At 37.4% G+C, this 24,795-nt stretch overlaps 8 protein-coding genes across 11 annotated transcripts; 4 read left to right on the top strand and 4 right to left on the bottom strand.

Moving 5' to 3' along the window:
• Nucleotides 1-95: 95 nt before the first annotated feature.
• Nucleotides 96-2,446, bottom strand: LOC135843006 (CCA tRNA nucleotidyltransferase 1, mitochondrial-like). Its single transcript, XM_065360723.1, has 10 exons — nucleotides 2,256-2,446; nucleotides 1,975-2,177; nucleotides 1,712-1,877; nucleotides 1,521-1,638; nucleotides 1,305-1,431; nucleotides 1,032-1,225; nucleotides 842-960; nucleotides 653-765; nucleotides 397-569; nucleotides 96-305 (listed from the first exon to the last, which is right to left on the bottom strand). The coding sequence occupies exons 1-10, from the start codon at nucleotides 2,316-2,318 to the stop codon at nucleotides 133-135; spliced, it is 1,449 nt and encodes a 482-aa protein (XP_065216795.1). The 5' UTR covers nucleotides 2,319-2,446; the 3' UTR covers nucleotides 96-132.
• Nucleotides 2,447-2,541: 95 nt separating this feature from the next.
• CIA30 (complex I intermediate-associated protein 30) lies at nucleotides 2,542-3,922 on the top strand. Its single transcript, XM_065360729.1, has 4 exons — nucleotides 2,542-3,000; nucleotides 3,073-3,290; nucleotides 3,409-3,594; nucleotides 3,666-3,922. The coding sequence occupies exons 1-4, from the start codon at nucleotides 2,688-2,690 to the stop codon at nucleotides 3,888-3,890; spliced, it is 942 nt and encodes a 313-aa protein (XP_065216801.1). The 5' UTR covers nucleotides 2,542-2,687; the 3' UTR covers nucleotides 3,891-3,922.
• On the bottom strand, nucleotides 3,875-9,449 carry LOC135845242 (zinc finger protein 354A-like). Its single transcript, XM_065363707.1, has 10 exons — nucleotides 9,150-9,449; nucleotides 8,931-9,053; nucleotides 7,915-8,854; nucleotides 6,681-6,735; nucleotides 4,955-5,177; nucleotides 4,748-4,888; nucleotides 4,514-4,643; nucleotides 4,331-4,416; nucleotides 4,099-4,259; nucleotides 3,875-4,006 (listed from the first exon to the last, which is right to left on the bottom strand). The coding sequence occupies exons 1-10, from the start codon at nucleotides 9,231-9,233 to the stop codon at nucleotides 3,925-3,927; spliced, it is 2,025 nt and encodes a 674-aa protein (XP_065219779.1). The 5' UTR covers nucleotides 9,234-9,449; the 3' UTR covers nucleotides 3,875-3,924.
• On the bottom strand, nucleotides 5,267-5,821 carry LOC135843011 (COP9 signalosome complex subunit 9). Its single transcript, XM_065360732.1, has 2 exons — nucleotides 5,656-5,821; nucleotides 5,267-5,538 (listed from the first exon to the last, which is right to left on the bottom strand). Exons 1-2 carry the CDS (start codon nucleotides 5,663-5,665, stop codon nucleotides 5,345-5,347), a joined length of 204 nt encoding a protein of 67 aa, XP_065216804.1. The 5' UTR covers nucleotides 5,666-5,821; the 3' UTR covers nucleotides 5,267-5,344.
• On the top strand, nucleotides 5,966-7,894 carry Polr1C (RNA polymerase I and III subunit C). Of its 2 annotated transcripts, none has more exons than XM_065360727.1 (9): nucleotides 5,966-6,203; nucleotides 6,289-6,348; nucleotides 6,419-6,526; nucleotides 6,606-6,738; nucleotides 6,829-6,957; nucleotides 7,041-7,223; nucleotides 7,303-7,422; nucleotides 7,517-7,633; nucleotides 7,709-7,894. In XM_065360727.1, exons 1-9 carry the CDS (start codon nucleotides 6,165-6,167, stop codon nucleotides 7,834-7,836), a joined length of 1,017 nt encoding a protein of 338 aa, XP_065216799.1. In that variant the 5' UTR covers nucleotides 5,966-6,164; the 3' UTR covers nucleotides 7,837-7,894. The 2 variants fall into 2 exon arrangements, with proteins under 2 accessions (XP_065216799.1, XP_065216800.1); XM_065360728.1 differs by having other exon boundaries at nucleotides 5,968-6,203; nucleotides 6,832-6,957.
• A 206-nt stretch (nucleotides 9,450-9,655) lies between the features above and the next one.
• Nucleotides 9,656-13,980, top strand: Hsc70-5 (Heat shock protein 70 cognate 5). Its single transcript, XM_065360719.1, has 13 exons — nucleotides 9,656-9,915; nucleotides 10,421-10,482; nucleotides 10,559-10,704; nucleotides 10,786-10,909; nucleotides 10,981-11,289; nucleotides 11,373-11,535; nucleotides 11,622-11,777; nucleotides 11,861-12,007; nucleotides 12,084-12,311; nucleotides 12,385-12,607; nucleotides 12,691-12,878; nucleotides 13,246-13,386; nucleotides 13,468-13,980. Exons 1-13 carry the CDS (start codon nucleotides 9,832-9,834, stop codon nucleotides 13,573-13,575), a joined length of 2,079 nt encoding a protein of 692 aa, XP_065216791.1. The 5' UTR covers nucleotides 9,656-9,831; the 3' UTR covers nucleotides 13,576-13,980.
• A 234-nt stretch (nucleotides 13,981-14,214) lies between these two features.
• On the bottom strand, nucleotides 14,215-17,631 carry LOC135843003 (mediator of RNA polymerase II transcription subunit 15-like). Of its 2 annotated transcripts, none has more exons than XM_065360721.1 (12): nucleotides 17,395-17,631; nucleotides 17,231-17,318; nucleotides 17,093-17,144; nucleotides 16,844-17,023; nucleotides 16,677-16,735; nucleotides 16,268-16,600; nucleotides 16,066-16,199; nucleotides 15,704-15,972; nucleotides 15,492-15,607; nucleotides 15,233-15,369; nucleotides 14,905-15,007; nucleotides 14,215-14,820 (listed from the first exon to the last, which is right to left on the bottom strand). In XM_065360721.1, the coding sequence occupies exons 2-12, from the start codon at nucleotides 17,285-17,287 to the stop codon at nucleotides 14,479-14,481; spliced, it is 1,782 nt and encodes a 593-aa protein (XP_065216793.1). In that variant the 5' UTR covers nucleotides 17,288-17,318; nucleotides 17,395-17,631; the 3' UTR covers nucleotides 14,215-14,478. The 2 variants fall into 2 exon arrangements, with proteins under 2 accessions (XP_065216793.1, XP_065216792.1); XM_065360720.1 differs by having other exon boundaries at nucleotides 17,399-17,631.
• Nucleotides 17,632-20,270: 2,639 nt separating this feature from the next.
• LOC135843007 (reticulocyte-binding protein homolog 2a-like) lies at nucleotides 20,271-23,874 on the top strand. 2 transcript variants are annotated; one of them, XM_065360726.1, is made up of 9 exons: nucleotides 20,271-20,825; nucleotides 20,944-21,162; nucleotides 21,285-21,388; nucleotides 21,503-21,633; nucleotides 21,729-21,862; nucleotides 22,503-22,647; nucleotides 22,746-22,939; nucleotides 23,296-23,415; nucleotides 23,560-23,874. In XM_065360726.1, exons 1-9 carry the CDS (start codon nucleotides 20,503-20,505, stop codon nucleotides 23,564-23,566), a joined length of 1,377 nt encoding a protein of 458 aa, XP_065216798.1. In that variant the 5' UTR covers nucleotides 20,271-20,502; the 3' UTR covers nucleotides 23,567-23,874. The 2 variants fall into 2 exon arrangements, with proteins under 2 accessions (XP_065216798.1, XP_065216796.1); XM_065360724.1 differs by having other exon boundaries at nucleotides 23,272-23,415.
• The last annotated feature ends 921 nt before the right edge of the window (nucleotides 23,875-24,795 follow it).

Raw genomic sequence — 24,795 nt, 5'->3', positions numbered from 1 at the left:
ATTCCTTATCACACGTAAAAACAGTTTCCGGTACATCGCATATCAGCTCGATGAAACTTTTTAAAAGTGATTAAATAAATGAGCGAAACGATACGTATAACAAAATTGTGTTTATTTAAGTCTAGCAAATTTTCAACTAGAAGTCTTGATTTTTTTATTCTTTCGTTGATGCTGTTCGCCCATAATTCCAGGCAACTGAGTTAAAATTTCAGGAAGCTTGCCCATTAAATCGGTTTCAGTCAATTGGAAGTCGCTATCAATCCACAGCTCCTTCATTCGGTTGATTACAACACCCATTTGCACGCCTATTGAAAGAAAAAAAATCGAAATCAAATCGAAGCTAGACATGAAATTAACTAATTGTACTGAGAGGGACACTCGGACAGCACCAATTACCTTTGACTCCTTTTTCTTTCAAATTTTCGCCTTTAATAGGAAGGTAAGGCATTTTCCACGATTTAAACGATTCGATCAAATCTTCTCTGTCGTGGAATCGGAATAATTCCATAATGTATTCGCGTACTTGATCTTTTTTCATGGTAGTCATAATGAGTAATCTTTGAAACGGCCTGAGTTCAAAGTAATTTAGAAACGAGTGTTAAATTAGAAAAAATAGACGATAAAAATAAACGAAAATTCTACGAGTAAGTACCTAAGAGGATTATCTTTTGATTCGTTGAAATCGACAGTTTTATGGACAACCAGGAAAAGAGCTAAATTACGTTCGTGACTCGACAGTTTTACCCGACAGTGAAATTCTTCGACCTACGAACATAATTTTGTAAAAATTTAGGTAAACCAGTGAAATGCAAAACAGCATAAGTACTTGTTTCGTACTCACCTTTTCTTCATCCGGTAACAGAGCAGCTATAGAAGTAATCGCTTTAAAAGCGTACTTTTCACGAAGTCGACATATTTTTTCGAATGTTGTAATCTCTAATTCTTCACACGAGCCGAGACCTATCGAATAGCCGTTAGTTTCAGTGAAATTAGAACCACTGATCATGGTAAGTAGGTACAACAAAAAGTACCCATATAAGGCGATAATCCCAATTCGAACATTTTCTTGACAATTTCCTCGCAAAAATTCCCAACAATTATACGATTCAACTCGGACCAGATACGTTCGCCGGAAATTTTCTGCAATCCGGGGCCATTTTCACGAATAGCTTCGAGAGTTTTTTCATCGTGTGAATTTGCATTCTCGACGATTCTTCCAAAAAATCTAGACACAAAAAGATCAGTATAATAACACCGCGGGAAAGAAAATTTCGAAAAATAGGTACACACATAAAAATACGTACCTAAAATATCTTAAAATTCTCAGATAGTCTTCTTGAATACGTTTACTAGCAGTTCCAACAAACAGTACGCGCTTATTTTTCAAATCTTCATAGCCACCGAAATAATCATAAACGGTGCCATCCAAACCTGAGATATAGATATGATTATTCAGAAGGATGAGAAGGAATTACCTCACATATGCCACGATCACAGACTACAGTTACTCTATTTCTTACCTAAAAACATGGAATTGATCGTTAAATCGCGTCTAGCAGCGTCAACTTGCCAATCAGTAGTAAATTCTACTTCAGCATGACGACCATCGGTTTTTACATCGTTTCTCAACGTTGTCACCTGAAAAATGTACGCTTTTACAATCCTGTAAAATCTGACAAAACTTAAACTCGTATTTTAATTTCTAACCGACCTCAAAATTCTCTTTATCGTTGATACGAGGTGTAATTGTACCGTGTTTTTCTCCTTTATTATTCAACATTCGAATCTGTTCTTTTTCAAACATTTCTTTCATTTGTTGCGGGGTTGCCGTTGTGGCGAAATCCAAGTCGTGAGGCTTTTTTCCATTCAACAAATCTCTGAATGAGAATAGAATAAATATAAGATATTATTGCTCGACATAATCAGACCACACAATGCTTTATTATGAGTAAAAAATACGGGAAATGTTATTACCGAACTGCACCTCCGACGATTCGTATTTCGTAACCATATTTAGAAAAAAGTTCGGCCAAAGTATTCAATTCTGGAGTGAACAGGGATTGGAATTCGGGGGTGTCTATCTTCATGGTGAATGGAACTTTACTCGACGAATTCAGAGATGAAAACCCGCGTTGGAAACGTGAAAACTTGATAAATTTCACACAAGTAGCTTCATTCTGAAAATTATACAATAGTAAAGTAGAAGACGTAAAATTGGTGAAAATTTCAACACGAAATGAACTTCAAATACTCACAATGGCATAACGCGCATAGGTGAGGCATATCGAGGATTGTTTAGCGATCAGCTTTCCAATCATTCCAAGTGAAAGACTCTTCCAGATTTAAATGATTTTCCAGTGAAGAGATCAAAAATTCAAGTTTCAAGCGGCATATTCATTTTGTTATCACATCACAAAAATGAGAATGATAAAAAAAATTTATTTACTCAAAGACTCAAAGCTTCAGCAAAAATAACGTAAAAACCCAGTAAATACATACGGTATTTACCGATTTTTACTGCACTGTTATCACTCTCCTTTCTTATCTCATCATCAACAAAAAAACTTGATTTTGAAAGTTCAAAAGTTCTACGGTTCGGTTATTTGCCCCTAAAACTTCAAGTAAAAAGAATAAATAGCTCCAAAACATGAAATGAATGCCTAATCTTGGCACGCTTTCTTCAAAATATGGCCTCGATATCTCGTAAATGTGCTAACAAAGTATTGCAAAGTTTGAAATGTCACGAATACGTATCGCGTTCATCATTTCACCTCTACCCGAAATTCACCCATCGATATACGACGGAAGAATTATACAAAGGAACAGGAAACACGGTATATGAAGATTTCGAACCGGGCGTTGGTCGCGATGACGGATTCAAAGTACCATCCAAAAAAGAATGGAAGCAAACTATGAAAAATTTGAGTACCGAATTCGATAGATGGGTTGCGGAGAGAAAAGAACACTTGATGTACGATCCAGTTCTGGACGTTCACCATGGTACTTTATTACATTCGCGACAGCGTTTATGAAATAATTTCGCCGTAATGATTTTATTTTTTTGAACGACAGGTCAAGTTTATAGAGTATTTTCATTCGGTAGAACGGAAGATCCTGCGAAATGGACTACATTAACCGACGCCGATGAAGGATACGGTTACAGTACCTGCGAATTCACCACGAGCGCGAACGGGTGCGCTGTTTTTAGGGGAGATTTATCTACCCAGATTGTACCCGATGGGATGACTTTTCGAAGTGGCTTCGCAGCCATACGTGCTCCTAAACCTACGGTTTGATTGATTGATATTGTACATACACGCAGTATACACTGCGGTATTGTACATACACGCAGTATACACTGCGGTATGTTTTGTTCAAATGTGTAATTCAACTGAAATTTTTAAATAGAAATCATTTCAAAGAAAGTCTTACTACGAGTGGGGTCCGCACACACATTTGGTATTACGAGTCCGAGGCGATGGAAGAACGTATACGTTGTTGTTGGGTGCTTCTGGACAGTTGGATACATCTTGGTATAATGCTCATGCCTATCCTTTATACACCAGAGGTGGTCCTTATTGGCAAATTTCAAAAGTGAGACCCCTTCTACTTCAAAACAGGTACGATGTTGTGTCCAAGTTGTTAAAAATTACTCTCTTTCGTAGATACCATTTACCAAATTCTTCCTGACCCACAAAGGATATATACAAGATAAACAGTGGGAGCCGCAAACTGCCGCTATATCATCGTTTGGAATATCTCTTATGGACGATGTAGATGGGCCTTTCCACTTAGAAATTGATTACATCGGACTGGAAACTGATATATTACACGAAGAAATACACGCTTATGAAATGTATAAACACGAAAACGCTTTAGGAGATTGTTAAACTTTATTTTTTAAATAAACTAGAATCGTTTACATCAGTTTTTCATTATTTTGTACGTATTTTTTGCAAATATATACGAAATGCCAGACGAGACCGTCGTAAGTCCGGCCAAACACCTGAAACACAAATCACAATATACATGTGTACAACCACAGCTTGTTGAATAATTTAGATCTATCTGAAACACATACACACACGTATTACTTACCAAGCGCAAATTAGAACCTCCTCGGGAAAATTTGGAGTCGCAGATCCATACAAAGAAAGAAGAGCGGTTATAAGTTGAACACCAGTGTTGACTTTGCTAAGTAAAGTTGGCGATAACTGAGCTGTAGAATGTTTATGATCAAAATATTTCTTAATGGTTTTCTGCAACAAACGCTTCTTATAGAGATCACACGTTTTTCAATTGAAGTAAATGGCTATGAAATTCAACTTACAGGCGCTGGTATGGAAATATATCTTATATAAACACCAGCTAATAACAACGCGACGTCTCTGAATACAATTAAACCCATCAGAATATCTGTAATATTCAGCATCGAATTCATAAGCGATCACCAATCACCATTATTCACAATCGCAAAACTGGGCGAACTCGAACAATACTTGTACGTACTAACCTGGTATAACATGCACGTAGGCCATGCTGCCATACAGAGTAATTACTAATAATTTATCTGCTAATGGATCCAGAAAACTACCAAGTTTTGAAGATTGACCTTTGAAAGATCTAGCAATCCAACCATCAACCTAAAATCCCATCACCATTCGTGTATGTAGGTAAAAGTAAACCTTTATTTTCAACTGTAAATGTCACTCTAGCATTTCTGCGCACAACTCGATTAAATACTCACAAAATCTGTTATACTAGCGCCAACAAGAATACCAGTAGCGGGATAAAAATCAAGATTGATTACATAATAGGCTAGTAACGGAGTAGCAGCGATTCGGGCCAAAGAAAGTACATTCGGCACGGTCCATGTTTTATCTTGCGTCTGCAAAATTGACGATGAACAAAAACGACGTCGAAAAATAACCTCGTAAACGTTTCACAAAGTTACTTGATATTTCTGGCAGCCTTCCTTTTGGTAATAATTCGAAGCTGTATTAATAACTCTGAACTGGTAACATTTTGGTTTCACGTAATTAACACGAGGTTTACTGGCGATAAATGACGGAAAACAGAATCCGTAAGACGAAGCGAAGACCTCATATCGAGGCTTCAGATAAAAGCGACCTTTACCGAAGAAATTCATAATTATAATCGGAGTTGATGGATTCATTCTGTAACATATGCATATGTTTCAGTTTTGGAAGATTACTATCATGTTATAACGTGAAAAGGGATGCCACACGAAGTTCCAAACATAATAAACCTTTCCGTATGAAATTATATTAACCAGAAGTACAAAATAGTAATGCTAAAGAGAAGTACACATAACATATGTTGTTTAATCATCGTCGTCATCATCGAATAAATCTTCGAAATCATTGAAGAAATCTGCATGCACAGTTTTATCAATAGCCGAAGAATCCATCAATATGACATTAGTGTTTCCGGAATCATCCAATTCGTTAATTGATCCTATCCCGTCGGAAAACATCTCATCGGCAACTTCATCGAGATCATAATTTTCCGAACCTTCTGAAAAGTGATAAACATTTTCATCAGTTCAGCCACTAGAAACTTCGTATTTTGTACAACTTTGATCAACCGAATTCGGCAGCATCCCGATTCGAATAAGGTGGAGTTAGTACTTACTAGCTTTCATTTTCAAAAAATACTTGTTTATCACCGTACGAAAAGACAACTTGAGAAAATTCAACGTTGAATTAGGAGAAATTTCTACACGATCATAAAACTACACTTCTTACTCGATATATTCGCATCAATTCAAAACGATACAAGCCAGCTAGTTGCAATTTCAGCTTTTCTTATCATCTCAGTTTTCCATTGTGTTTTCTCTTTTCTCCTCTCCCATCAAAATCATAACCTTTCCCCTTCCTAACTCCTCCCACCCACCCGAGTACTCCTTCCTGAAAAATTGATAAGAAAGCTATGGGCACATGTGGATTTTCGACGATTTTTGAGCAATTTGAATTTTGATTTTTGTATAGCAGAACTTTAGTTCATTATCACTTTTTTTTACGAAAATTAATTATTGTTTTTCAAATTGTTCGTTCGTACTTTGCTATAGAAAATATAATGCAATGAGCGTGTGGAGTAGTTGAGAAAAACAAAATAATCGAAGCCGTGATCTTACTCTTAGAATGGAAGGATACGAGTTAAAAGAACATTTCGTGAAAAAGGTAACAGTTTCAATTCATTTCTAACTTCGTTCGATATGATCTAGCTATCTAGCTTCTAATTTGCTTCAATCTGTTGCTTTTATAGTTTCCCGTCGATTCAGACAGGGTTCACCCTCAGAAATGGAATATGAAATCTTTCAAAAAGGTAATTAAATGAGTATTAGGTATGCCACAATTAGAGAGCGTCGATCTTACACGATCCCTTTTAATTTCAGATCGTTAAAGTAGAAATTGTGAAGTCGGACGATCTCGAAATTGAATTCGATCTTATTGGTGTACCGGCATGTTTTGCAAATGCTTTTCGAAGAGTTCTATTAGCCGAAGTAAGACGCATTTTGAATCTTCATAGTACATAAGTATGTGTAATACGAATCCTTTCTCTGAAATACCGAATTTGTGTAGGTACCGATGATGGCTATCGAAAAAGTTCACGTGTATAATAACACATCTATTCTGCAAGATGAAGTTCTAGCTCACCGTTTAGGATTAATACCCTTGAAAGCTGATCCGCGTAAATTTGCGTTCAAAAAGTCTGGTATGAAGAAACATTCGTAACAGTTCATCTACATACATATTTGTTTATCCAAGTTGAATCGCTAATTTTTTCATCATTTTTACTCGCTAGTAGAAGACGACGAATTTTCAGCCGAAGACTCTTTAGAATATCATTTAAGAATCAAATGCTCCAAAAATCCAAAAGCGCCTGCTTCAAAATCTGGCGACGTTTCCGTCTCGCAGTATAAAAACGATAAAGGTACATTCTAAATTTATAAAATTTAATAAATTATTGAAGGAAAAGTCTGTAAGATTTAATCGAAATCAATTTGATCTGTTCAGTGCTATCGAAGGATATAGAATGGGTACCAATCGGTGATCAAGCTACAAATTTCAAGTCCTCCGACGTAGGGCCTGTTAATGATGACATTTTGATTGCGAAACTACGTCCTGGACATGAGTTAGATGTGAAATTATTTGCCGTCAAAGGCATTGGTAAAGATCATGCCAAATTTCAACCTGTAGGTAAGTCCGTGAATTTTGAACTTTTTTTATAAAAAAGAAAAGAATGCAGTTAATTGACGTACTCTGTTCAATTTTTCAGCCACGGCATCGTTCCGTTTATTACCAGAAATAACCCTATTGACTGAGGTTGAAGGCGAACAGGCTCAACGACTGAAATCCAGTTTTTCGGATGGAGTCATAGAATTACGTAAACATAAAGGTAGGTAACTAGGTACTTCAAGTTGTGTAAGTAGATAGATATTAATGATTTAGAATGTTACGAATAATGCCAATATTGATCAATTCAATTTCAGGTAAAATTAAGGCCCAAGTGGTCAATGCGAGATATGATTCCTGCAGTCGTAACGTTTTCAGATTCGACGACTTGAAAGATTGCGTTAAAATCAGTCGGGTCCCCGATCATTATATTTGTAAGTTCATTTAATTCACTTTTCTCGCGTTTATTCAGAGAGGCTGTGATTCTAACGGTTTAAATTTGTTTATAGTTACCATTGAATCAGTTGGCGCCCTACCACCGAACACTTTATTTTTAGAAGCAATAAAGGTATTGAAAAGCAAATGTGACACGATCTTAAATGAAATCAAAGCGAAAGGAGATGCGGCTTTTTCTTGAATTGTTTTTTTTCCTGTATAATTTGCGCTGTAATAAAATAACGAATCAGTTTTTTTTACACTCTTTTATTGATTATTCAGTCTTGAATTTCGAAAATCTGTCCGTTATAACATAGAGAAATGGGCGACGGTGCTTTGGTCTGAGCGATTGATATCTGCTTCTCATGAACACGTTGATGTTTGAGCATATCATTTTTCTGGCAAAATCTTTTACTACACACGATACAAGCGTACGGTTTATCTCCGGTATGGATTCTCATGTGAATCCGTACTTTTTCTCTTCTATTGAAACTTTTGCCGCAAACTTCACAAGTGAACGGTTTAAAATCTGAATGCACCTGTTTATGTTGTCTTAATGACATCGATGATCGAAACGTCGCGTCGCAAACGTTGCAATGAAAAGGTCTCTCTCCAGTATGTATTCGTTGATGCGAATCTCTACTAAATTTCGATTTAAATCCTTTTTTACAAAATTCGCAAAAATGAGAACTGGCGCCTGTATGTGTTTTTTCGTGGTAAAGTTTCGAAGCTAATTGAGAAAATCTCTTGACGCAGAACGAGCAAGCGTATGGTTTCTCTCCGGTGTGAGTTCTTAAATGCATAGTCAACGATAATTTACTCACGAATGTATTTTCACATTCAGCACACGTGAATTTGAACCTATCGTTGATATGTTTTTCTAAATGAGCGAACAGATTTTTACAATACTGGAAATGTTCGGCGCAAAAATCACAGTAAAAAGTATTCGTAAAATGACTCTCCATATGTTGATAGAGCTGATGTCTGCTTTCAGCTTTGAATTCGCAGTGGTAACATTCTTCAGGATGTAGAGAGTGTTGTTGAAGGACGTGTTTTCTCATTCTATTATCGCTTGTAAATAATCTAGAACAGCGAGTACATCGCGACTGAAATACAGATACTTTCGACTTTGCTTTTTCGGAATTGTTGCAAATTTTCGCATATTTTGGCTGCTTCACTTGGAATTCTGTGAATTCTTCGACCATCAGATTGATCAGTTCCTGCAACGATGAGATCAGCATAAAAAACTTGTGCTACCTATTCAAATTGGTTCATCCTTGTACATCTTCAACTTACTGCATCGTCAAATTCTTCAGAGAGATCGGCAACTTTACTCTTGTTCAAAGTTAACTCTTCGATCAGTACTGTTTTGGATTTATTTAAAAGTGAATCCAAATCGTCCAGATCTTGTGTTTCCACCTACACAATAATATGAAAACGGTACGTATCATTACTGAGGAAATTATCTGAGCCGTACTGACTTGATATGTTGAACTATTAGTTCACTGAACTTACTTCATTTGACGAAAGATTCATTTTATTATAACATGATGTAAATGGTAAGTTGTCAAAAGAACTGGGGAACAATTCGTTTTCCATTTTCCAAAAACACTGAAAAAAACTTCTTCAATAGTAGTTGTTCATTACCATTCATATAAGCGAAAACTACACGTCTTCTTCAATAAATAGCACATAGCTCATCTGAAAGTTCAAGCTCAACTTACACTACACTCACTCATTACTTATCACTTATCAGCACCTTCTTGAAACTTGAAAGCTCTGAAAAGCTCAGGTGAACAGCGAAGTGAAGTGAAGATTGAAGACTGGCACACCGGAACCGGATGACCGGATCCGAATAACGTAAGAATATCCTAATCCGAAACCATGCTGTACTGCCCGCACTCACGCTTACCGGAACATGACCGGAAGCACCGGGACAATTTTGTTCAAGAGCAAGTTGGCAACGTAGCGAGTAAGTAACTACCGAAAGAAACACGTTTTTTGATGGGTATGGGTTGAGGTGGTTCTAGTACTTTCCGTAAAATTCGATCGTTCATTTCATATTCATTCATTTTCTCATTTGATTGCGAGGACATTGCGAGTATTTCATCATACCAACAATTTTTGTTAATCGAACGGTGTATTCGTGATTATTGCAATTTTTTGTGTCAAATTTAAATTGAAAAATTCGTGCGAAATGTTGCTGGTCAGGAAATCTTTAGAAACATCGTCCATTTCCAATAAATTGCATGTGCAGCACTTTAGCACATTGTTGCGGAAAGTAAGTACATAATTGATAATGCGTTAGATGTTGGAATATTGAGCCGGTTAAACATTTAATACCAAATTTACACCATACACTCATCAGATTTTGAGTCGAGGTTATATTTATTCGCGTACCGATCGTACATTTTTTGTAATTTTCATCGAAAGATGAAGTCGGTGATATCAAGTTTCGAAATGCCATGTGTTATCAGATAGGCACAAGAATTTTCTACAAGTATAACTTTCTCGTCGAGTTGGGGTATTTCAAGTGGAAGTATATTATCCTAGAATTATTCGAGAAAGTTCTTATACGATTTTCGAAAAGTAAAGCTTTGATGTCGATTCTTAAAGGGGTAGTAAGTCGTTCGTTGACCTTCAAGTAATTGTGATACAGCACTAGCAAGAATGTATAACCCCACGAATATTTCTTTAATACGGTTGTCAAACGAAGAATATTACTTGTATTATGCATTATATGGTACGATCATTTTCTGATGCAACTTTTCTGTATTGTGTTGTAGTCTGGCGCATCAACTCCATCGTTATCACTCAAAAATTACAATGCTTCTTTTAATCGTTTCAAGTAAGTATTACGAATATTTCTCATGAAATAATACTTTATTCAGAGAGTAATCTACATTACTTTCATTTCATTTCAGATCCGAAGGCGTTAAAGGAGCAGTCATTGGTATCGATCTTGGTACCACCAATTCCTGTGTCGCTGTTATGGAAGGAAAACAAGCTAAGGTTATCGAAAATACCGAAGGATCTCGTACCACTCCCTCAGTCGTTGCATTCAGTAAAGGTATGATGAATTAACCGCTTTTTTATGGTCGTAATCTCAGTTAATTTGTTTCAAATTTCTAACATGTTCGTACCTGTATAGATGGTGAAAGGTTGGTCGGTACTCCAGCTAAGAGACAAGCTGTGACCAATGCCTCTAACACGTTTTATGCTACTAAGCGTTTGATTGGTAGACGTTTCGAAGATGCTGAAGTCAAAAAAGATATGTAAGTTCAAACCTCGCCTTTCATCAGTCATATTTTCAAATTCTTTGTTTTACACGAGTTACGAATTGCAGGAAAAATGTATCTTACAAAATTGTGAAATCATCCAACGGCGACGCCTGGGTAGAAAGCGCTGATGGAAAAATGTACTCTCCCAGTCAGATAGGAGCTTTTGTTCTAACGAAAATGAAAGAAACCGCCGAAGCGTATTTGAATACGCCGGTTAAAAACGCAGTCATCACTGTGCCGGCCTATTTCAATGATTCTCAGAGACAAGCTACGAAAGATGCTGGTCAAATCGCTGGATTGAATGTCCTGCGAGTCATCAATGAACCTACCGCAGCCGCGTTGGCTTACGGAATGGATAAGACTGACGATAAAGTGTGAGTAACTGAATTTCTCTCCTAAGTTTTGTTTTATGTACCTAATTTGTTTGTAATTTGAAACTATTTTTTTTCTACTGCAGTATCGCTGTTTATGATCTTGGCGGTGGTACTTTTGACGTATCTGTGTTAGAAATCCAGAAAGGAGTTTTCGAAGTGAAATCTACCAATGGTGATACGTTCTTGGGTGGTGAAGATTTCGATAATCACTTGGTCAACTATTTTGTATCCGAATTGAAACGCGACGTGAGTGTTTTTAGTGGCATCGCCATATTTGTTTATCTTAATCAAAGGTATTCTCGCGTTTATGCGGTGTCATTTTTCACTTTTAGCAAGGATTCGATGTCACCAAAGATCAAATGGCTATGCAACGATTGAAGGAAGCTGCTGAAAAAGCTAAAATTGAATTATCGTCTTCTCTTCAAACCGACATTAATTTACCTTATCTGACAGTCGACGCGTCTGGACCGAAACACATGAATTTGAAAGTAATATTACGACTTTCGATGTCGAATACGATGTACATAATTTTATCAAAAATGTAGGTCCACTCATTGAAATTAATTTCCAGTTGACGAGAGCGAAATTCGAACAACTAGTCGGAGAATTAATCAAGAAAACCATAGCTCCGTGCCAGAAAGCTTTGCAAGACGCTGAAGTAAACAAGTCTGATATCGGCGAAGTTTTGTTGGTCGGTGGTATGACCAGAATGCCGAAGGTAATAAATTTTGGGAACTTGTTTCCGAATCCTCGTGAATTATTCGCTCTACAATCGCTTATTTTTTCTTGTTTAGGTACAATCTACCGTTCAAGAGATCTTCGGCAAACCACCTAGTCGAGCTGTGAATCCTGACGAAGCGGTAGCTGTCGGCGCAGCTGTTCAAGGAGGTGTTTTAGCCGGCGACGTTACCGACGTTCTGTTATTAGATGTTACTCCGCTATCGTTGGGTATTGAAACATTAGGTGGTGTATTTACGAGATTGATATCGAGAAATACCACCATTCCTACCAAGAAAAGTCAAGTAAGTCCGAATTTTGCGAGGAAAATTTGCTTCAATCGTCATTGTAACGCGTAATTTCGATTTTCGTACGTAGGTATTTTCAACCGCTGCCGACGGACAAACTCAGGTTGAAATCAAAGTTTGCCAAGGTGAACGTGAAATGGCTAGCGATAATAAATTATTAGGACAATTCACGTTGGTCGGTATTCCGCCAGCACCCAGAGGAGTTCCTCAGATCGAAGTAACATTCGATATCGATGCCAACGGTATTGTTCACGTATCCGCTCGTGATAAGGGTACCGGTAAAGAACAGCAAAGTAAGTTCTCACTTTTCAGAGGTCAAAGTGTTTTAATCGCTCTCACGTCGTAATCTAATCTTTTCATTGTCTTCGTGTCGTAGTTGTTATTAGGTCTTCCGGTGGTCTCAGCAAAGATGAAATTGAAAACATGGTCAAGAGAGCAGAAGAATATTCTCAACAAGATAAAGTCAAGAAAGAAAGAGTAGAAGCCATTAACCAAGCTGAAGGAATTATTCACGATACCGAAACCAAAATGGTCGAATACCAGTCTCAATTACCTCAAGAAGAAGTACGTATCGAATAAATTTTGTGCATTGTCGTTCGCATTTGCAGATGGTTAGCTAATAGCTTAGCTATGATGTTAAGATTATTTTTCGTCTCCGAAATGAAAGTTTCAATCTGTGGACTACCAAATCTGAGCTTCTGTTTTGCATGTGTATTATAATAGCGATGCGTTTATAATTTATATATTTCGATTTCGTATTCGTACGTATTTAGCCATGATGTTAAGATTATTTTTCGTCTCCGAAGTGAAATTTTAATTTTCAATATGTGGACGACCAAATCTGAGCTTTTGTTTGCGTACGTTAGCGACGAATAATTTCGTTTCAGCGCTGAGCGACTAAAGTTGGAATGATATTTATTTTTCATTTCAGACCGAAAAATTATCCAAACTCATCGACGAATTAAAGAACGTTATTTCCAACAAAGAAGAAGCCGATCCCGAACAAGTGCGTAAAGCGACTAGTGAATTGCAACAATCGTCTTTGAAATTATTCGAAATCGCCTACAGAAAGGTATGAAGTAAAAATTATGGTTTTTGTCTGTTTTCTCGATGTTTGAAAACTGTAATTACCCCGATTTGCGATGTGTTACAGATGGCAGCCGAAAGAGAAGGTTCCTCTGGTAGCAGCGACAGCAGTAGCAGTAGCAGTAGCAGTGGTACTTCCGAAGAACAGGCCAAAAAAGAAGAGAAACAAAACTAATTTATAAATTTACAAACCAACGCATTTCTAATTCATAGATTCGGTTCGATGTTCGAATTAACGTATTTGTTTTTTTTTTACGTTGTCAGCTCGTTGTGGTCGCAGATGGGGAATCTGTCGCTGATTTTTTAGTGGGGAGAAGCTCTCATTCCGAGATATTTATGTGTACTTTGTTAAGAGAGTATTTAGGACGACCGTAGTAATAGTAGTTTTATACCGATTATAATAAATACGTAATGTAAGTTTTTGTATGATGTTTCTCTCTACTGTATTGCGTCATTTTGAGAATGAATGTGTACGTAGTTGAAATGCCCCGCGTCTTCTGACGTTATGTGTAGTATAAATACTGTGTAAATATTCCACGTTATGCCTTTCTTTTGCTAAATAAACGTTTTTTTCCCTTAACGCTGATTTGTTCGAGTCATTATTTATTAACCGAGAATCAGAAAAGTACTGACGACTTGTTAGCGAGTATTTGATGCTACAACAGCGCTAACTCGTAATTTTGCGATCACTATTCCCACCGGCCATCTTCTACAACCTTTTCATTTAAAATTGTTGTTGCTTCTTGGCCCCAAAGAGCAGTTTTTAGCAACCAATTTGAACTTCATCACTTGATACGTGAAAAAAACATCGCAGTTCTGAAAATTTTCACAATTACGTATATTTTTTTTGAAAAGAAAATTGTCAGCAATCGTCTTAAGAACAAGCTGTTTCAAAAAGTCACCAACAAAACTGAACGATATTAAATTCTTGACAACTTGGTCTTCTTGAAAAAATAATAAAACAAAAAAAAATTCCAAATACGTACAAGTACAAAGGATTGTAAAATAAAAGAGTAATCCTGCACAATTATTCACGATCTACGTAAAATAAAATATTTAAGCGAATAAAATGCATAATTTACGAACTAATAAGCAACGACGTTGTTTTACCAACATCGGACGACAATCGATCAGCGGAACAAGTCTCTCGGACGCTCATCTCCCACGTATCTAGCAGCTGTGAAACTGTGAACTTGGCCGAAAGCTTCGATATTCTGGCTTGTAGAGCGTCTTGAATCATTCGCAAGAATTTCGAAGCCCCGTATTCGTAATTGGACATATTACATTTGGGCGAACTAGCCGGATAATCGTCAGGTATAGTGATTTGGACTGGTGGTATACAAGGCGAATGTTTATCGTCTAACCAACATGTTAAATGCACCGATTTCGAACCGTTATGGTGAACCGGATCGAGAGACACCTACGAAAACGAATTAGGCCGTGAATCTGTTCAATATTGATAAACGTACGTAGATCTTCGAATGCGACTTGAAAATGTACTCACTTTGAACCGATTATCCAAGCGAGCAACTTCACCTTGTAGCACTTCTGGAATGTCGGAGGTACATTCATCGACGCGTTTCCTTTTCAAAGCTCTCGGTAAGTTTCTAAATACAGTCGCGACATTAAATCTTCTATTTTACGCACGATTACTTACATACTATGTAAAAGACGGATCTTGAAAATGTACTCTTTTTTTTCTGACAAAATCTCAAATTTTTATACAAGATATGTATTTGATTTTTAAAAGAAAGTAAAATATTTTCAAAAAGGAGAGTGAAAAAATTTTGCTCAAGATCCGCCGAATGATTTTAATCGCAAACGATACCAACTTCAATGATTTGCCATTCAATGCGCTCATAATCGGTTCGAAGGTCCTATGCAAAGTGTGATTCGGATTTGGACTACGTAAAGATGCGGTGATAGCTTCAATCAAAGGGTGTTGTTCTTTTTGTTGTGTTTCTGGTCGCTGAATTATACACATAGAACGATAGAACAATGTTACTATTATTATTTGTGTTTTTTTTAAAACATTAACAAGGCTCTTGGTACATCATATGTAACACGATGCAACTCGATTGAAATACTCACATCCGTTTTCATGTCCATTTTTTCCAAAACAACTTCACACTTGAGTAAAGCTTCCATGGTTATTCGTTGACCGGGCGAGGTTAAAATTTCCAGCAATTTTTTCATTTTTTCGCTATCTGTCGAGCGGTATTGGAAAAGAGATGAGAGTAGTATTGCGGATATTCAGACATAACCGAGGCGAAAACCAAGGCGAACGCATATTTTCTACATACCTCCGTTCCCATGACGAGAAATCGTTCTTCTAAGCGGTTCGATGAAACGACTGAGTTGCTTGATTTTATCTCTGTATGCTTGTTCCTCGCTATTACATGGACTCGGAGTAGGTTGCGATTGAATATTAAGCGGCGTGTTCAACGTGACGTTACTATTCGGCGACGGAGCCATACCGGACATTCGATAACTGCTACCCGTTGGTCTCATCATTCCACCCACCATACTACCGCCTAATGGCGAAGGTACCGAAGCCGGCGAAGGCACCATCCTATCAACGGAGAAAAGCAAAACAAAAACTCGTCGTAACTTGGCAGTTTGAGTTTACTACACTACTAAAAAGTGATTTCGTTCGTTTACGTACGCCGAGTTGATTGAAACTGGTGACGCTTGCGGAGAAGGGGTATTCTGGCGTATAAACTGACCGGGCACTTGGCATCGAGGTTGACCGTACGCCACATTTCCTTGGCCAGACATCACCATTCCATCGGGAATCACCTAACGAATAATCCTCGAATTAGAGTCCACAGTGAACGAGAATTTTTCAGCGAAAACAGTACAAGTACCTTTCTGGTGGCGCCTAAATGGCTCATTTGTGACGGAACGTTCATCTGACTGGGCTGCATAGGAGATGGCGGCATTTGCTGACCGATTGCTGGGTTCATCACATTACCCATATGACCAGGTAATGGACCATTCATCATAGAAGGATTCAATTGCGAGGCAACCATGGAGCCAGCGGGCGAACCGGTACCGACCATTTGCTGGGGCATTACGTTAGGTACGGACGCACCCATCTGCGCTGCCATCGCAACGTTCATCTGAGTATTCATCGGAATACCAGAGGCTGGAATTTGATTTTGTTGCGGCATCTGTCCCATTTGACCCATTATACCAGGCTGTAAATCGTTTCGACATTGGTAGAAAAAATATGAAATAAGTAATAAAACGACTTTTCTCGAGTGACCTTCTTACTTGCATCGGCGGTCTTATATTTTGTAACTGAGGTCTCTGATGGTTCAACGTTTGCAGCACTGAGGTTCAAAAAAGTACCATTCATATTTTAACCAAAATATCGAATATCGTGTAAAATAGCAAGACAGACGTTAACGTAATCAAAAAGAGCTATGTAGTGTACTAACAATTAGAGGCGTTCAATTGCGGATTGCCTTGATGCTGTTGCGGTGGCATTAAATTCATCGTTTGATTAGCACCGGTGTTCGAGTGAGTCATCGCTTTCAACGCGTGCATCGGATCTTGCAGCGTCGGCGTTGCTGACTGCATCGGTTGACCACCGGCCACCCCAGCTCGAGCATTTGGGTCTAAATAAGTAAAATTGTTACGATAATCGCGGTATATCAAATTCGTATCAGTTAGCGATCGGTACGTACTCATTTGTCCAATCCGAGTTATCATTATAGAAGCTTTGTTCAAGTAATCTTCCTTTAAAATGTAAAACAAACGTAACGTTGCCAGTTTAGTTGAAACATTTACATCATGCTAGGCATGTTTCTCTCGCCAAAACTTACTTTGGTCTTGGTGTTTTGAAATATGTGGTTTTCTATGTCCATACAACTTTTAGCCATCGACACGCCGGATTTCTGTACAGCTTCTTCGCTATTTAATTGAAACAAGAATAACGATCAGAGTCGTACGTAAAACTTAAATCAGTTATGTGAGGAAAATAATATACCAACAATCTTTTCACTATATCCAATCTCAATGTGTTCGTCCTCCAACTGTTGTCATCGCCGGCGTTCATCTTGTCAAATTTTTTCGTCTATTCTACCCGAAAAATGGCAACTACCGCATTAGAAAAGAACGGAGAATGTTGTATCTCTTAATTAAAAACTCGATTAAACTGATCGCGATAGTTAATTATCTCAACTCAATCCATCATTATCGCAGATCGTAATCACAATCAATCGAAACAAAACAAACACAAAAATCTGGATGGTCGTGATTCCGGATTCGTGACCAACTGACCGTCGCCGTTACCGTTACGGATCCGGGACGGATAGAAAGCTTCGAACGTTTCGTTTTCGTGTACGAGTTTCGGGTACGGGTGCCGATTTTATTCCTAATCCGTAATCCTGAAATAATCAGAATCGGGAATTCGGGATCAGTGGTGAAGAATCTGATACGGTACAGTCTGAATCGATCAATCATTCATTCAATGATCAATCAATCACTCAATAAAAAATTTCATTCTTGAAAAAATTAAAAAAGAAAAAATATACAAAAACAAATCAAAAATTGATAATTGATTCATGATTTAATAAATAATGACCCTTAAAAAATTTAAACGTATAATAAAGTGCTATTTAAAGTGGGACCCAATGACAAAGTGGAACCTTTCATTCACTAAACTACCTATATTTTTAAAATTAAAATTAGCAATAAATCAATAATACTTCATTTATGATTTTTTTTAAAGTTGAAAATTGAAATAAAATAAAACAAAAACATCAAAAACAATACAAACGATTAATTTTTGTTTTTTTTTTTGTATTTTTTTAAAACTAAATTTCAATTTTTGAAAATTTTCCATTTTCAGTTTTTAATTTTATTTTACTTCCAAGTTCCAACGTCGACGAAAACTTTTTTATGCTCTTGATTTGATTATTTAAATCAAAATTCTTGCGAATGTAGAATAAAATAAAATTGTTTCGTTTACAACGAAGTACCTACCAGCATTTTTTGGATTTCCGTTAACTTCAATTTTAAGACATGCTCAAGCTCAATGCAACTGCGTACTGCGTTTCAAAATTATTTTCACAATAATAATTACGAGTAGGATGTATTATTATTTATTTTAAGCAAAACAACAACAGGGTATGAAATATGACTTTTCAATGTTCTGGAGTTCTGGTGAATTCTGGTGAATCACTCACCAAGATTCACCAGAAGTCACCAGGTTTACAATATCGCTCAAAAAAGGCCACTGTCTTCTTTCACCAAAAAGTCACCAGGGTATGAAATGTGACTTTTCAACGTTCTGGTAAATTCTGGTGACTTTTGGTGAATCACTCACCAAGATTCACCAGAAGTCACCAGGTTTACAAAATCGCACAAATAAGGCCAGTTCTTTCACCAAAAAGTCACCAGGGTATGAAATATGACTTTTCAACATATTCTGGTGACTTCTGGTGAATCACTCACCAAGATTCACCAGAAGTCACCAGTTAGTCACTTGCTTTCATTTTCGACATTTCGACTATCGTATTCATATTTTCTTCTCCATCTCATCTACTTGACCCCCCTCAACCCTACCAGCGGTAAAAATGGGTTTCATGGTTTCAACTTGGGCAACTTTTTAGAAACGTGATTTGCCCCTTCGATATCATACATAGGCATACCTTCGTATCTACTTTCCAACGTGGAAATAATATCATCGTAATTTTCATATCCACCTACTTTTCTTTCCACGTAGGTATGACTTTCTAACAAAATAAAAAAAAAATCAAGAAATATGAAACCTCTCGAAGTCCCCCCCCCCCTCCTTCGATAGGAACAAGACTACTATTTTTGAGAAGAGCATTGCTCGAAACTCTTGCATCCAAAATTGTAGCAACCTACCTAAATTATTTCCTCGGTTTTTGGTGAATTTTTGAAAAATTAAAAAGTAACCATTTTCAGCGATTTAAGTATGCTTTTTCAAAAAAAAAAAACGAGTACAGTACTTATTTAGTAAAAATGATGAAAATTATCTAGTAACCAATATACATACGCTCAAACCGAATTTCGTCATTTTAAAGCTTCCAACGGGATTTTCGATTCTTCCAGAATTTCATAATTTCTCCAAAAGGTGAAATTGGTTTAAAAAGGTTTATCCGCATTTGAGTCGATTTCCAGTAGAACAACTCGACTACGTTTTTGTGACCAGCATTCTCAACTCGAATGAATTCATTAAATAGGTCGAGAATAGGCCATAACTCAACTTTAAGGCGCGCAAATTAGTTTTCACGCCTTCTGCAGAAATTTTAAAATTCTGAAGAAATCAAAAATCACACCAGGGGTTAATTTTGGTTTGGGCGAGCTGATATTAGTTTCAGGACTAATTTCCATAATTTTTTACTAAATAATTTAAATTTTTTTACCAAAAATCGTCAAAAAAGGTCAATTTAGAATTTTAAAAATTCGTAAAAAATCGAAAAATCAATTTAGGTAGCTGTGTTAATGTTGGTTATGGAGGTTTGAGATCTTGCTCTTTCCAAAAATTGCGATGCCATTCAAATCAAAGACGTATGTACTTCCGAGAGATTTCGTTGTTTTCAGAAACAGAAAAATGAAAAAAGTTAAGAAAAAGACTGAAAAGGGAGGTGCCCCAATTTGAAAAATTTTATTTTGAGAATTGAGACAGGCATAGAACTAAATCAAGAGAGCACGTCAAAAGATACATCACCCACTCCACCCGTCAAAATTAGAAAAAGAAAGGAAATGAGAATATTTCAAATAGTCTACAATTTTCCTGGTTAAATTTTCAAATTCTCTATCATCATCCCCAAAGAACAAAAAGTCTCCGTACTCATGAGCCGCGGTGCCTGCAGAATAACAATCCCGCAACCAATCAACCTTTATCAACCCATCGTGAATTCATCCATCAAACTTGAAACTTGAAAGGCAAAACACAACACGGTCACCATGACAATACAATGTTGACTTATGTACACGAAGCATTAGCGTCTAACGGGCATTGTTTCAGTCGTTCAGAGCACGCGTCTTTGCGCTAGAATTAATGTTACAGCATTCGCGCGTAGGAAGCGCGTGCTTTCCGCTCTAAAATGTGCATTACGTATCGATGGATTCGGATTCGAATTCGATCAACTGTAAGAACCACAACGATCGACGAGATTCTCTTAAATGCACCTCAACCTCAATGGCGGTTGCAGACGCAGACGTCGCCGATTCACACCCACGCCACCGACAAATGACGAAATCGCCACCGCTATCATCATCGCCATCGCCATCGCCATCGACGGTGAAGAAACGAATCGACAGCGCCGCCGCAGCCAGCAAGTGTCGTTGTTGTTGCAATAATACGCGTACCATTAGATCGCGATCGCAGAGCGAGCATTTCAATAAAAAACGATTGTACAGAACTTATTCGTCATTCGGATTCAGGTAAGAATTGGCATTTCAAGCGCATCAACAGATTAAGTAGGTACTAGGTACATGGGTAATTGGGTACGTCATACGTATAGCCAAGTGCATCGTTCTAACGATATCATTGCCGTTGAAGGAATTTGAATAATAACTACAGCCAGTCTCATTGGTCGTTGAACGAGGGTAGTTCCAAAGGTTGGCCCGATGACAGATGCAATAAAAAAACAACTTGCGAAGCGAAAAGGTACGAATTGGTGGATTTTCAAAGGTGCATGAAATTACTCGGAATCGATACCAGCTCCCAAGAGAGTATACGAGTAGAATCATTGCCGAATCGCAAAGTACCAAACACCAAGTAAACATTTTCAAATCCTTTAAAAATTACCTAACCTAACGACTTTTGAAAACAATAAAGGATCGCACGGATGGTTCCATTCCATTCTGCCCTCGCTAATACTTTCGCTGTTGGTATTTTAGAAAAGTGAAACCGAAAATTACTACCAGAATTACGAGCAGCACTATATCGCTAGAAGACATACAGGACGCCTTGACGAATGACTTGGAAAGGACAAATGTTTCCGGTGAGTACCATAGTCTACAACTCTCTTTTAGCCTCCTCCCATCCCATGATCCATATATTTAAGTATGTAGATTCCACGATTCATTCATATCTGCGCTGCGTATAATTTGTCCAGATCCGAGCAATCGCTCCTTTCTAGCTCAAGCAGTGTATGAAAGGTGGTATTTCAATAAAATGCAGGAACGCAAAAGGCAACGCAGGGAAGCCGAGTTGAAGAACGAACAAATGCGTAGGGAATTTGAACAAGTACATAGTAGAAAATCACTCTGAACTTTTTCATCGCAACAAAGGTTTAAAAAAAACAATCACCTATCCAGAAATGTATTTTCATTTTTTTCCAGATGAGATGCGAACAAAAGCTGAAAGCTGAAATGTCTTATCAAGAATGGATGAAAAAAAAGACGAAAAGCAAGAACTCGCCGACTAAATCAGATACTGCGAATACGAGTACGTCTAATAGGAGTTCCGCAAGAAGGTAGGTACGGTAGACTTTTGAAAAATTGAAAAATACTAATGACTAAATTGCTAAGAAGGCCGACAAGTAAGTAGACGGACGACCTTAGGAAGTCATATTGACGAGTCAATGACATTAAAAGATCAAGCACACAGACACACAGACAGACAGACAGACAGACAGACAGACGGGTCAATGATCTTATGAGACCAAATAGGTAGACAGACGACCTTAGAATGAGGTTATACAGGGTGCCCAGAAATATCGAGCACCCCAAAGAAAATTTTTCATTAAAAATGTAGGTTGGCAATGTGAAATAGATGCCTATGATTGGTGGAATGTTATCTCTCCAGTCCAACAACCAATCATGTGCTAATGTGCTATCATTATTATCATTCACTGTGACCAACCAAAGTATTTTAGTAGAAAACTTTTTTAGGGGTGCTCGATATTTCTGGGCACCCTGTACTGCCGCGGTAGGTCAGCGACATTGAGTCCAGACACACGGGTCAATGACCTCAAGAAGTCAGACGGGAAGCCATACGGCACATTGATATATGCAATTTTTCCTGAACTTAGTCAATATTTCTTAATGAAACTATTTTGTACCACTACGAGCGACCTACGCTCTTTTTAATCCAATTCCAATTTGTTATTCTAGATTCATCCCAAAAAACTCTGAAGACGAATACGTAAAATGGAGAACTGCCAAAAACGAACAACTCGAGAAAAAAAGACACCAGTGGAAAGAGCAAAAAGAACGCGAAAACGAAGAAAAACAACGTAAAAAAATCGAAGCCGAAAAAGTAAGTACATACCTATTACCTAACCTATATCTACCGCGGGTTTTTTGAAACTTTTTGGTACCAACCAATATGTACATTGACTTATACTTTTGTCGAAGGCTTATCAAGCGTGGAAGAATAAAGTTAACGAAGACTTGAAGAAAAAAGTCGAATCGCAGAGAAAACGAGAAAAAGAAAATAAAGAAAAAGCAAATCACGATAAAATGGAAAAAGAAAGAGAAGCCCTCACTTCCTTCAATGCTTGGAAGCAAAATAAATTACAACAGATGAAAAAGACCCGAAATGAGCAAAAGTACGTTAGCATATGTAGAGACGTACGAGTACATCACTTTCACTATACATAAGTGCATCCGTACCTAATAGACCCGTTCATGGTGAGATATTCGGTTTTAATAAGCGTACGGGTACAGCGTGAATTTAACTAATATTTCGTAGTCGAAGCGTTTTTTCTTTCGTTGTGTGAGGGTTCACCGGGACAACTTTTGCATAGAAAAACAATGCTTAGACACCCACTATAATTCACACAACACTCGTACGCGAACGGGTCTATTGGGTACCATTGGAACCTATTCGTATTTGAGTTTTAATAATTAGGCAAACTTAACAACGGCCGCGACGTGACAGGCTATCACCGTCTGTTGTTTTCAGATTCGAGTCGACATTGAAAATAGAAGCACGCACTCAACGCATTGCCGAGAGATTATACGAAGCAGAACAAGCATTTTACCAGTGGCTTGAATCAGTAGATGAACGGATTAGCTCGGCCAAGTAGGTTCTTTTCAATCCTACCGGTATTTTGCAGGCGAGGGAGGAGGAGAGAATTGAAGTTTTGCTGTTTTTTGACGAGCCTCAAACAACGTGTTTCGTCGCGTCGTAAAAAATTCCATAATTTTTTCTTCGTATCATTTTCAGAAGCTGAAATCAAGCAATAAGGAATATTCATATCGGGTATCGCGCAAGAAATCTCAAAAAGCTTGAACTGACATCGATAACATTCAACGAAGTAACTCAAAATGATTCACGCACTCAACATGCCTGAAACAGTCGAAAGAAAAAAATCACAAAAGTTTACTAAATTAATACATAGGTACTTACCTAATGCTCAAAGACTTACGTAGGTATAGAGGTATTCAAGTTCTTATAATTGGAAAAAATTATGTACAAAAAATCGCTCACAAAAGCGTTACTAATTTTGTAAACTTTAAATAAATAAGTAAATTTAAAGAAGTATTTTTGACTGAATAATCTCTATCATTTCTACTATTAAATGAAATGAGCAATAGGTAGGGAGAAGGGACAAACGAAAATCAAAACGTAAATCGCCGGAAACAGCCAATTTCGAATTTTCAAAAATTTGCCAAAAATCGCAAAGTTAATTAGGGCAACTGAATTTTAGGCTATGGAAATTTCAGATTTCAGACCGTGCTCTTCTTCCTAAAATCGCGGTTTCGTTAAAATAGAGTACGGGCACCTCGAGAGCTTCTCTTCTGAAAAAAAAGCCATATGACCATATTACTAGACTAGAGCCTTTCAAAAATAATTTTCAAAATTTCCCATGCCAACTAGCCCGACTAGCCGTAGTACATTCTTGACAAAAAAGTACCTCCAAACCTTCAGTGAACTAATCTGAACCATAGGGATTTTCTTCCGATAGATAAGGGTGTTTCGAACGAATCACGGTGACACGGCTAATTTATTGTTAGATACTCGTATTCGGTATTTGACGAATAGGAATCGCACATCGTCGATGTTGGCGTCATCTTCGATACCAACCAACAAAATAATAAAACACGAGTACTAATAGCGTATAAATGGAATAACCGAAATCCGATACAATAACGCAATAAAATCCAATTCCGAGAAATACTCCAGATCTACACAGCTTCATTTGCTATCTGAAGGACATTTGACTTCGCAATAGCAATAGCATACTTGGACGGTGCAGCACGATGGAGACATTTACGAAATCAGAACAATCCGCGATTCGAAAAGAAAAATTACAAAACAAAAAAACTCCCAAATGGAGCAATACGACTACTGCAAAGGAAAATTTCCACGTTGAACGGTTGACAATGAACAATTACTTACACGGTATTCAGCTCGGATTAGCAATTAAGGAAACACGCTTTTGAGTTTTAGCGTTTTGTT

Source organism: Planococcus citri, chromosome 4, assembly GCF_950023065.1.
Source record: "Planococcus citri chromosome 4, ihPlaCitr1.1, whole genome shotgun sequence".
In the NCBI taxonomy this organism is placed as follows: Eukaryota; Metazoa; Arthropoda; class Insecta; order Hemiptera; family Pseudococcidae; genus Planococcus; species Planococcus citri.
Note: the sequence above shows the minus strand (reverse complement) of the source record. Positions and strands in the feature narration are given on the sequence as shown.